The sequence below is a fragment of the Vanessa atalanta genome, chromosome 29 (genome assembly GCF_905147765.1).
Source record: "Vanessa atalanta chromosome 29, ilVanAtal1.2, whole genome shotgun sequence".
NCBI classification, from domain to species: Eukaryota; Metazoa; Arthropoda; class Insecta; order Lepidoptera; family Nymphalidae; genus Vanessa; species Vanessa atalanta.
Window position 1 is genome coordinate 3,760,357 of NC_061899.1, and position 13,354 is coordinate 3,773,710.

Sequence of the window (13,354 nt, forward strand, 5' to 3'; positions counted from 1 at the left end):
GATCTCCAAATCTGCAGTTAAAATCGCTGTTACACCAACGAAGCTAGAAAGTTATGGTATTCGAATAGTTATTTTAATTCAGTTCAACATTATACTACACCGATCAAAAATATTCTTAAATATCACGTCACCGTACACTTAATTCGAAGCTATAATATATTATAGCCTTCTTTACGAATCTGGGTACTTAGTTGACTTGTCCAGTACTTTTCCCGCAAGCATACTTTACATGCTGTTTTTCTGTTAGAATAATGAATTAACCAGTGTAATGAGTTGGCCAGTGTAATTTTATAAGGTAATGACATTATAATAAGGTATTTATATTGTTAGCAGAACTAATGTCTATGAGCAAAAATCAAAGATCTGCATCCCTAGAAATAAATTGAAAAAATACACGTATATTTTTGTACACTGATAGTCTTATTCATAATAAAACCCTTGTCGAAGGTATAAACCTATATTATTTAAAACGTGATTTAACCCAATCAAACATTCGATAAGATCTTTATTCACAATCGTTCGATAAACCTCCGATAACTATAATGCCGTTATTGTACATAATATTGCCATTTCGTAAAAAAATGGTAAAATGTGAATGGTAGAAAATGGTTTCAACGATTTTTTATCTGTGGACAAGTACAAAATAAACAAAAATTGCATCAAACATAGTGTCTTTCGTTCCCGATTTATTTTTTAAACTTTTAAAGTACATAGTTACGTTAGTTAAATACAATTATATATTTATGTAGTATATCTTGTCTGTAACTAGTATTTAAACACACAGAAATTACTTATTTATCAAACCATTTACATATTTTCAGATAATTATTAATGTGGTCACAGTAGAGGCACCACCTCCTCCAATATATTCGGGATCACCATTGTTAGATCCATCATCGCCTCCAATGCCTTCAAAATCACAACTACGGGGTCCAAATCCTAGTAAAATTAAGAAAAAGGTATATAAAAAATATTTTAATATCAAGAAAAATATGTTGTAATGTTTAACACATGTTTAACTTTATTTTAGTGTGTCAAATCCACGAGAAATATTGCTTCACCTGCAGAAAAAGTTGCCACTTGTGAGCTTAAATGCAGGAGGGAACTTCATGAAATTCAAATTAAAAACGAAAATATTAAAATGGAGAATTTAAAGTTGGAGGCAGAATTGCAAAAATATAAAATAGAGTATTATAAAAAAAAAATTTACTTGATTAAATTTTTATTATTTATAAATTTGTTTTATTTATTCGTTTGCCTGTATATGGAGAAGTTTATTCGTCGAAGTTACTTGCAGTAAAAGTTTGCAAGATTGCAGCTTTTCTACCTCGCCTATGGTTCGAGTCCATCTTAATGAGCTGTTCTGGTAGCCTTCTAGACAGGGCTCATAAATGTCTTCCATCATATGTGTATCTTTATGTGCAATTGTAATATTGTGCTAAACTGCAAGTGCCACAAAATGCCATGGAGCAGGCAACGAAAGTGCTGTTTCCATACGTCAAAGCAATTTTCTACAACATTTCTTGTTGCAATATGTGGCTCGTTATAATTTTCTTGAGCCCGGTTATGTCGATGTAATATCTGTGTAAACAAATATGTCTCTAGTCTGTTTCCAGAGTAACTTAGCATTCTTCTTCTAAATTCCCCTGTTTCAAAGTTTTTGTAATGCTTGCATATTTAAGAAAATACATAAAATTTCTGTTAACACTAAAAATTTGTCATCGCGTCAGCTGACCAAAATCGGCAATGTTTTTTGCTAATCTTCTTAATATATTAAAAGCGTAAGGCGATTTTTGTCCCAGTGATTATGGGATGTTGCATAAACCCTTTATCGGAGAGTTATCGAACGATTATAAATAACACTTTTTGACAATCTACTTGTAGCGAGGTGTTAAACCTCCGACAAATTATTATAAATAAGACCGTGAGAGTATACTGATCCATGATAGCGTACGTACCAACGTTTGCATATCCACCACTACCCTTGGCTACCCCCTTACCTACCTGTAGCTAGCCATGTGTCTCGTAGCTCTCAGGATCCACTTGTCCACGTCCACCTGATGATATTGAGAATGATAATTCTGATCAGCAATCTCCACGACGCTATGCAATACCGTCTCGGATTTTGGTCGAGGTATCATATCGTCTCTAAAATCAATAAGAACTAATTACAACTGATATTATAAATGCGAAAATATTCTAATAGTCTGTCTGTGTGACGCTCTTTCACGACCAAACCACTGGACCGAATTTGATGAAATTTGCTATGTAGAAAGCTTGGACTTAAAGGAACAACATAGGCAGACATACTTTTTATGCCTAACACCTGACAACAAACCCTTTAAACGCAAGCAAGACCGCAGGCTAAATCTAGTACGATACAAATATTAAATTAAGCTGAATCAAATCATGGTAGTTTTGTAATGTAATTTCAATCCCCATTCAAACCCTACATGTAGATAATACTGCAAACAAATAATGTACATGAGTTTCTTGGGTGTAAAAAAAATATTATTATTCTTGATTTGAAATTGGTAAAATAGAAGTGAGTATTTAAAAAAATAAAAAGTCGGGAATCCGATCGGAACGCAAGTGCACTTTCACGCATACCTGCCATACGCATGTCCGTCTGACTTAGGACAGTACAGGAAAAAGTCCTCGCCTCGCAACTGCATTATCTGTTCCTGAGTCGGAGCTGGAGGAGCTCGCTCCGGCGGAACAGGCAGTTGAGGTGGTGGCTGCGTAAATAGAAATTAAAAGATATTTTTAATAAAATACAATTGTATACACATGTTACCCAAATTTATGTTAACGAAGAGGTTACTTTTTTTTTAGCATTAGCAGCCCGTAAATGTCCCACTGCTGGGATAAAGGCCTCCTCTCCCTTTGAGGAGAAGGTTTGGAGCATATTCCACCACGCTGCTCCAATGCGAGTTGGCGGAATACACATGTGGCAGAATTTCGTTGAAATTAGACACATGCAGGTTTCCTCACGATGTTTTCCTTCACCGCCGAGCACGAGATGAATTATAAACACAAATTAAGCACATGAAAATTCAGTGGTGCCTGCCTGGGTTTGAACCCGAAATCATCGGTTAAGATGCACGCGTTCTAACCACTGGGCCATCTCGGCTCTTAATATTTATTAGATAAAACATAATGAGAAAAAAGACGAAGTATTTTACTTATAAGAGAAGTTTATTAAGGAGGATAATGATTTAACGCCATTAATATGATGCTGTTCATACACATTTTAGTTCAAAATTAACTTTAAATTTTAACATTAAATTCTATCTTTTATTGTTTAATTTTATTAGTACTAACAGTATTTAAAACGGGATATTTACCATGTTTTTTTATTTTTATTTGTTGGAGCTCGATATTTCGACATTATCTACGAATGTCTTGTTCACGAGACTGTTCGTAGATAATGTCGAAATATCGAGCTCCAACAAATAAAAATAAAAAACATGGTAAATATCCCGTTTTAAATACTGTTAGTAATAAAAATAACCATGTTAATTTAAAATCTTATTTATTAGTACTACATGTAATAACCTCTTTCGGTGTTTTTTGATAAAAGTCTTGAACCTTCTTCCTGGAAGTGGCTCTTGAAGTTGCTAAACTGACAGCGCTCAACGAACCATGCGGATATTTACCCTGAAATAGACGATCACTCTAATACTCGAAATAATCTTGAAGAATATAATAATTTGTCTATATTCAGTCATATTTTTTTATAAAAGTCCCCATGGATCAGTACCACCCATACATTGCTTATTCAACCCCAAAATAGCAACACGTAATATTTTTCTCGTTAGAATCGTCATTAAAACAGTAACTACAGACAAAGCACTTAACATCTTAGCTCCAAAAATCGGTGGTCTATTTTCCAAAGTATCTACCTTTTTTGATTACAAAAAAAATTAAAATAGCAAACCCCCCTAACATCAGACACTGGGTTTTTATTGTCACTGTCATCTATTTCTAAGACATACAGAGATAGATTCATCTATTATATCTTTGTAATGACGTCATCACTCCACTTACCTCTTTCAACTTCTTCTCAATCAGCGCGTTCCTGTTCATGCTCTCCCATTCGCTCTTACAATGCACCTTTAAAGCCTTCAAATCCAGTTCATAGTTCGGATCACGGAGAAGCGGTTCTTTTTGCACCACCTACGGTTAGTAATGGTCATGAAAATATATAAGTAAGCCATTGGGGTAACATTAAACAATTTTACTACGCGTGTGATCTAAAGTTTTCTTGGACAATATTTGACAAATTTTAAGATATTCTGAGTTTCCTATTCTCCTTTTAAAATTAATATAGTTTCTGATATTCGTGTATCAATCTAGAACATTTTGGAATTATGGTCAGATTATTATCTTTAATTATTTATTTTTTTAATTATTTACACATAATAGTTTACAAAACAAAATACATCAGAAAACCGCCCGGGTTTGTAATAAACGCATTAAATCTAGGTCCGTTATCTACAGAACATTAATGCCAGTTAAACATGTGTAGGTATAAATTATCATACCTTTCTTAAATGATTTTAGTTTCTTCTTAATGTTACGAGGAGTACAAATATGGTCCCGTACATCAGTGAGTAATTCATTAACTAGGCGAGGAACTAGGTAAGTATTCGTACGCTCGCCATATATACATATAATTATATCTATCTGTGTAAAATGACTTTGTTTAATGTGTATTATGAAATTGAATGTGTCTCGGTCTTTTATATCTGTCCTTGTAGTAGTTATTTTAGCGGCAAAAGAACGGCGATTCCTGGACTACTAACACGCAATGATGCCATACCTCTCAGATAAATACGATTGAAAATAAATTGCAAAGTTCTTGAAGACATACAAACAAACCCACGAGTGGCGACAACAAGTTCGAACAAGTATACATACTTTTAAGATCGAACGATAAGTACAATTTTTTTCAGAAACCTTTCCATTATTTTTACCTCGATATTAGTGAGGGTTATAACAGGCTTCGGCGTGCCCTTCTTAGCAGCATCCAAGTCACCGTAATTGGCTAGGAAGTCCAATACAAATGACGTTATCCCTGCGTAACGGAGAAACGCACCAGCTCCGAACCTTCAACATTAATATCAGTCGAATTAATTTCTCAAAAATCTTCACCGTCACCCTTCGACATCTGTTTCATGATAATATTGCAAGAAAAAGGCAATTATTATTGATGTGTTAAGTTTTTAAGGAACGCCAAGGACAAGGGAGCTCAAAATAAATAACTCTTCCTCCTATTTATCATTAAATACTTCACTTATCTGCGTAAAATGAACAAAGCACTTTCTTCGTCAAAACAACCCCTCATCTTTTCCATTTTCTTTCAATAAATCCATTATTTATTATTAACATTATCGCTTTAATACTAGGCTATGAAAAACACCCTTAGGACCAATTGCCATAGTGACGTCAACTATTGGAAATAATTAAGGTTACTAAGCAGACGGTGTACCTTTACCTTTAAAAATAATTATTAATCTACATTTATAAGTAAATCGAAAATAAAACCTGGAATATTAGATACTTACAACTTATGCGGTTGTCCTAATTCATTCAACATGTGCGGGTCTAATATGTAGCAAACGGTTTTCACTTGACTCCCACTCTCCGGTGACGGGGGGTGGCCCCAAATCAGAAAGTGGCGGTCCCCGGCTGACAAAATCATCATATACGAAGTGCCTACACGTTTCTCCATAAATCTGAAGACAAAATCGTTTAAAGTAAGACTAAAAGTGACTTAACATTTAAAATATAATATAAATAGTCACGTATGTCATCTTTAAATAAATCTATATTTATGACATGTCACGTTCCTGTTCTACGGTGAATTCTGTTAACGGAATAGCTCTACAGTTCCGAGCAAGTTTTTACTATTATAACAGATAATTACAACATTGATGATGACCTTCACGCTTCTAAATTTTGGACCAGAACTGAAAAATCTTAGACAATACTTTGGAATCTTAAAGTGATAACTAGATCAACAAGATAATATCAATATCCAATTAGACCATCAAATCTACTAACGCCATCAAATCTGGCTCAGCCTGTATGTTATCCGGATGCTTTGCTAACAAACCCCTCTCTATCTCGACCATCTTGACAGTGTACTTATTGTCGTGGAAGAAGAAAGACGTTAAAAGCTGATTAAGTTGCAATTGAGGTTTTCCTGTAAAAGATGATTGGTTTAAAACAAATCGAACACTGCTCTGATTGGTTCATTTAAAAAAGTATTTGTTCATTTTAAACTAGTGTAACGGTAATATTGTGACGTCACGAAAAACAGGCTTAAAGCTAGCACCGACCAACTAGTCATATATAGACTAGCTTATGCTTAAGGGCTCTACCTTCACACATAACCAGTAGCCTGATACTGAGTGATACTTTTTCCTTATCCCAAACTTTTTTTGGGCTAACCAGCTTCCGTCTATGAGGGTCCAGGGGGTAAATATTAGGTCAGAAACAATTTGAATACAATTGCGTGATGATCGACTAGTCAGTCGATCAGTCAGTAAAGCGTGAAGGCGTCACAAACCAACTCACATTCGCGAGAATATAATAAAAAGAACTAAGGTTACCTTTATAGCACTTAAGAGACAGCATACACTGTCTATAATATCTGTCACCAGATTCAATGAGCTCGTCGACGTCTTGCCTAACGAATTCCGCTGGAGTTTTCTCTTCTAGAAAAGCTCGGCACATAACCGCTATGCAAGCAGTTTGGGCGCCTTTGTATAATAGAGAAAAAATACATATTAATCGATTACATAACTTATTTACCTACTTAAAAATTTGATAACCATTTAAACCCTTTATTTTGTCACATGGTAAACTCCACGCTGCCCTTTACAATTTAAAGAGATAAATACTACTTTATTACTAATGAAAAATACCTACCATTTATGAGATAGACAAGATCATAGACTATTAAAAATCGCGATTATTTTTTGGACGCGATCGCGGTTTTCATGAGCACGCCACACCGAGGTCCCGGGTGTGATTCCCGGCCGAGTCGATGTAGAAAAATTTCATTACTTTTCTATTTTGTCTTGGGTCTGGGCGTATGTGGTACCGTCGTTACTTCTGACTTTCCATAACACAAGTGTTTTAGCTACTTTCGGATTTGAGTAATGTATGTGATATTGTCCAATATTTAAATTTAAAAATAGTGTCCAACAGTTGGCTACTAAACACACACACTAGTAAACTATAATGACGTTCAGCGAGTGTCAAGAATAGCTGTCATGCATTACTAAGATAATAAAGTTGACTCGTTGGTTTTATTTCTTTTGTAGTGCGACTATATCTAGTTTTATAAATAAATAATCTAAGTCTAAAATATCTAACTAAAGAGAAGACTACTAAATCTATAAAAACAAACTAAAGTTGATTAAAAGGCGACGCTGCTGGGACAAGGAATTCGCGGAAATTAACGTTACCGTGAGAAAAATATTGCGTATCGTGATTCAAAAGATATAAATAACTATCAAAATGCAACACCTGAAGAGAATGAAAAACATACGATGGCTCTACTACGGATAGGACATGTGGACCTTAAACCTTAAAGATCTCAGGCAGACGTGACTGAAAAATACATCGTTCGAAAACCTGCATGTATTGAATAAAATTCTATCGAATGTGTATCCACCAAACCGTAAAGAAACGAAAGAGAATTTTACCCAGCATTGGGATATTTAGGAGATAAGCCTTAACTCGCCAATATAATAAATTATCCGAAAGTACCATTTATTTTAAGCATGATTGTGATAGCTAGCGCGTGTTGCTACGTAAATTCTACCGTCCATACCACAAGCAGTCGATGAATATTTCTTCGAGTTACATCCAATGTTCCCTTGAAGTATCATCTTATTCTTCTCCACTTGACTGAAGTTATGCCATATCTGACAAAAATATTCATATATTTGTTTTTATTTTACGATATAGGTTGGCGGACGAGCAAATGGGTAACCTGATTGTAAATGGTCACCATCGCCCATACGCAATGGCGCTGTAAGAAATATTAATCATTCCTTACATCGCCATTGCGTAATCAACCTTGGGAACTAAGTGTTATGTCCCTTGTGCCTGTAGTTACACTGACTCACTCAACCTTCAAACCGGAACACAACAATACTGAGTACTGGTTTAGTTTGGCGGTAGAATATCTGATGAGTGGATGGTACCTCCCCATACGGGCTTGCACAAAGCCCCACCACCATAACATATTGTATAAAAATTTTATATACTATACATACACATATACAGTTAATGTATAGTCTCCTATAAACCAAGTCTGCTCGTAAGACTTCTTGAGCTTGAACTCTTTCCTGACGTGTCATAATTACCATCAGAGAAAAGAGTGCTCTTGCAAAAGTGTTTGCGTATACACTTGTGCACTTTACAAGAGCCGGCTAACCTTGCCATTAAAGCAAAGCTCAGGTAAGGAGCACAGATAACAATGTTTACTAAAACTTATCAACAGTGGATCATAAACGCGTATAATGGACCACGCGAATGCACGGAGCGTATCAGTACCGCAAAAAATATTCTCGTCGACAATGTTGCATAGTGTCGTATTTTTCAAAAATAATCGTGTTTTACTGACACGTTCCAAAAATCGTCGTGGTATGAAAAGATTTAGTGTGGACAAGGAGACTATCCTTGTCAATTGACGTCATAACTGAATCTGAACTGTTGAAGTTTCAGTAGTCCTATCCCTACAAAACATTAGTACTTCTGAGACTTAGGAGAATCCCCATCGTGGCCGAAATCCAGCAGAATAACTGTCTAAACGATATCATCACAGGGTCATATACTGAACCGTCCTTCGGTGAGTACCATAAATTAATTTGCGCCAAACATCCGGTACATTATATTTAGACATTATAATTTTGAAAACTTGGTACGGTATAAAATGACATTTTCCTACAAGTTGGAGTGATCGGCACAGGGTTTAGGATCATAGGTTACATAAAGCACTATTCGGGATGACGTAAGAGAAAAAAAATTGGCAAAAAGTAAATATTTGTAATTTTTCTGATAACTGGTGCGGCATTACCTGTCAGGAAATTTCGGCTTGACGTCGACTTTTGGAACATCCTGTATATAGTATATCAGATACCATGGTCGAAACATATTCCTAGAACTTCAGAACGCGCATTCTAAGTTTCGGATAACTAAGCGGTTGCTAAATAAGAAGCATCAGTAATCTGTTAAACTTTTTCACCCTAAATAATTATTTTTTAAGACTGTTAGGTACTACTAAAGCTTCACTTAAATTTTCAAAATAAGAAGGTACTAGGAACTGGGTACCTTTTTTAATTTAGCTCCTTCGTACAACGGCTGCGTGATCTCCTCGGGCGCTATTCTCGGCAGCTTCCTTCGTCTTCTCCTACGCCTCATATACGGAGGTACCCATTTACGGGTTGTCAGCTCCGGTAGATCGATCATCTGTTTTATATAATACAAGCTGTTAATTAAACGCGTACGTAACATTGATCACGTAATATTTATCAACGAAGGAGATGTTTTGTATTCGCTTTTGTTGATTCACTTCAATGTTAAGCGTGCTCCATCTACATTTTGTTTATCATCTGTGGTCTGAATAAAAACGCACGTATGAAACAGTTACTTATAAAATCAAAATTCACAATTCACATTCTTACAATACGTGGCAATCTCTGTGGTGGTGGTGGTGGTCTCCAGGGTCGTGTTCGAATCGTCACCTTGGTGACCTCCGGCCATCGTCGTTTAAATCGTTGTTTACGTAACATTGATCTGTATTCTGCCTCTCTGTAAGAGATCACATCATTTCAATCGTATAATTCACATCTCGCTAAAACTAACCAACAAAATCAGACGTATACGAATCAGAAATAAAAAAAAACTTAAGATTCTACCCCAGCAGTTACCACTGCACTATTAATAGACTGTTATTTTACATGAAATTTGGAAAAAAATCTATAAACACCATTTTGAAATCACCAAACTGTGACGGTATGACTAATAAATCATCAGTAGAAGGAAGAAAAGCTTAAGCACCAAAATGATACTATTGCGAAATGACTTTTAACTTTAAGTTTGTAAACCACATTTTTCAAAAGTACATTTTAGCACTGCAGCTTTTCTTTTCTTTCTTTCCACTATCGTTTTCATTTTTAACATTCCCCAGACGAAACCACGCAACGGAGCAGTAAGGATAAATTTTTATAATAATTATTTTACATTGATTAAAGTCTTAAACCTTCTCGTTGATAACATTCAATATAAAACAAATCTTCCTCAGCTGATGTGAAATCGATTTGGCTATTTAAATAATTTACAATTAAACTAACTACCCATCCCGATTTATTCCGGGTGAAATAAGAATATCATTTACTTCCTGACGTCGCGACACCTACCGGTTCCAATTTAAACCATCCTTACTTGAGTAAGACGCAAAAAAACTCATTGACATCGGTGCAACCACATAGATGTTCATGACACACACGCATACTAAATATGTATAATAATAAAACCAATAAATAAATATGATTTAATAATAAGTACATATATAGGAACGAATCATAACAAAGTATACACAATTTTACACAAAATGGAGTAGAAAGCGGTGAAAGGCAAAGGGGGTGCCCCCGATGACAAAAGAATCGTTATTACGTGCACCAATAGATGTTACCAGATCAAAATATAGATTAAATAAAATTACATACTCGCGTGCAATTTGCGACGGTGTCTTAGGGAGCTCCTCAGGTTCCGAAAGCGGTTCCTCCCTTATCCTAGTTTTACTTTTATCTCTTTTCTTATCTGGTGCATCGCCAGCTGCTTGTGACCTTGGAAATATAATTTATTTATTTACAATTTTATTTCGAAACACCATCGGCATAATTATAAATAAACATATATACCAAAATACACGGACTCTTGCAATGAGATATACCACTACTGGTAATTACAACACTATAAAATTAAAATAAAGAAATAATACACTCTTAAATTAAATAATTTAAAGGCTTTAAAACAAACACAAAGATTGTAATCGGGACTTACGTAATAATGCCACCTCAGCAAAAAAAAAAGGTTACGTAAGGTTAGTTTTATTTATTTCTCTATGTTTCTAACACATTCCGCATACGCAGTTTTTTTTAATGCCGCGGTCGCGTTAATAAGTAAGTACCTTATAATCCTCTAGAAAAACAAATATAATTAAAATTACCGGTTTATATCTAGGTACTTCAAAATCGTTCAGACAAGTTAATAATGATTAACGTGTTGTTAAAGTGATTACTTTTATACAGAGTAGTAAATCATTTTTATTATTACTATTTAGTACGTAATGTATACGTTTTTTTATAAGTCTTAAATTGACTTTTGTTTTAGGCAAGTAAATTTTAAAAGGCTGTAAATCCTAAGATCGTCGTAACGTTAGAATTTTTTTTATGAAAAAAATCAAACAATAGAAAATTTGAACCTATATCCAGCACTGCTGAACTACCCTGAAATGAAATGAAAAATACTACCTATCCTAAATTTCACGTAAAGAAAATATTATTTAATATTGGATAGCATTCTTCTGTATGCCTTTCTAAAATGCTATGATCTATGTCAAACATCACTAATAAACAACTATACAATTTTAGCGGCACTTATAATAAGCGTCTTTTTCTTTTAAATACATTGCGTCCTTTGCCATGCATCTTTTAGGAATTTTATAAATATTTAAAAAAAAACTATAAATTACAGTACTGTCATAGAGCGAAATAAGATTTATTTTTACATTAAAATAAAAAATATCTTACTTGTTTCTGTCTGCCATTTCGTATTGTTATTTGCTATCAAGACGACAATTAAAACAGAAAGCTAAAGATTTAAATATAATTTAGAAAATAATTATTTTTTATTTTAAGTTACACTTTTATATTAGAATTTTACAATTTTTTTTTGGTTTTTTATATATTTTTAAAATAATAACCACATTTCGTAAAACACGTTCATGGTTTTCAAGTTTTATTTTTGTTTTAACTGTCAAAAAGAATATTATATTTTTTTTAAGTTGCCGGTATTTTAAGATTTCAATTAAATAGTCAATTTGTGTAAAAAACAAAAAGAACTAGACAGAACACAGCTTTTTTATTACTAGAAGACAACACTAGTGGTATGTAATGTAAGCATTTTAAAACTTTATTAACTAATCCACAGAAAAGATTTTTTTTTTACATTTTATATTCGTAGGTATAATAATTTATTATTATATGAATATAATTTAATTATAACTTTGATTCAGCGTTAATAAATGATTGCATCAGAAAAAATAAAAATATGTCTATGGTACAAATGCCCTTGGACTTTGAATGAAATTATTCGTTGAATATAAAAGTAGAATCGAATAAAATTAGTAACGAATTAATACTTAGTTTGAAATATTGATTATCGATTTAAAATTTTTACAATCATTGCGATGGTAAAAATGTATTAAAAGTTTGCAAATAATAAAGACAAAATGAAAATGACTACGAATGATTAAATAAATCTTTATTGAAAACCTAGGATGTATTATCCTGTGAAAAAATCTCGAGACGTGTATCCATACAATTGTATTATGTATAGCATAATACTGTCGGATAGAGCATATTCCAATAGAAGGATAGAAAGTAGATGTTCTTGATATCTATTTAACATATACATATATTTAAAGAAATACTAGTATTAAGGTGCTAACTAAAAAAATATGTTATTGTACAAATCATAACCGCGTAGAATGGTAGCATTCTTGCTACCATTGTAGGTAGCAAGAATGCTAGGCTGCTAGCAGTATCTCTCCGTTGAATGGCAAATTCCAATCTACTAGGCAAAAAATGTTCTGGTCATCTGGCCACCAGTGGAGGCAATAAGGCGAGGTGTTATACTTTTAATGAACGTTTTGACACTACCACTCCAAGTGTTTCAACTGCAAATGGGATAAAGGGATAATTTGAAAAAGTAGACGAAAATTTGGATCGTTTGTTCGTTTCGGCTCCGGTTCTTAACATTTATTTTCTGATATGAGAAATGAAAAATGAAATGAAATGAGGGGACCAGCGTGTCAACGCATTTAGCGTTCCACACTGGGGTCCATTCTCGTTTCCAGGGAACCAAAATTATTGTAACAATAAGATAACCGTGGCGGAAAAGCCTACCTGAACTCCTTGGACAAGAAAGACCATCTAATCCGAAAGAGTCCACCTTCTTTCCAAATGAACATAATATGTGCTCAAACACAGCGGTGTTCTTAGTCGGAGCCTTATTGATATGCGAAAATATTCACTGTCTAAAAGTG

General features: G+C 34.0%; 1 protein-coding gene across 1 annotated transcript in view; it reads right to left on the reverse strand.

Moving 5' to 3' along the window:
* LOC125075018 overlaps positions 1-11,971 on the reverse strand; it is a 42,853-nt gene extending 30,882 nt beyond the window's left edge. Inside the window, exons 1-13 of the mRNA XM_047686559.1 lie at positions 11,838-11,971; positions 10,752-10,871; positions 9,708-9,834; positions 9,355-9,492; positions 7,850-7,943; positions 6,621-6,770; positions 6,070-6,211; positions 5,571-5,741; positions 4,980-5,112; positions 4,051-4,179; positions 3,559-3,660; positions 2,611-2,738; positions 2,005-2,148 (exon numbers count right to left, since the gene is read on the reverse strand). Coding sequence (XP_047542515.1) covers positions 2,005-2,148; positions 2,611-2,738; positions 3,559-3,660; positions 4,051-4,179; positions 4,980-5,112; positions 5,571-5,741; positions 6,070-6,211; positions 6,621-6,770; positions 7,850-7,943; positions 9,355-9,492; positions 9,708-9,834; positions 10,752-10,871; positions 11,838-11,854 — 1,595 coding nt within the window. The 5' untranslated portion in view covers positions 11,855-11,971. The remainder of the gene's footprint in view (positions 1-2,004; positions 2,149-2,610; positions 2,739-3,558; positions 3,661-4,050; positions 4,180-4,979; positions 5,113-5,570; positions 5,742-6,069; positions 6,212-6,620; positions 6,771-7,849; positions 7,944-9,354; positions 9,493-9,707; positions 9,835-10,751; positions 10,872-11,837) is intronic.
* Positions 11,972-13,354: the final 1,383 nt, after the last annotated feature.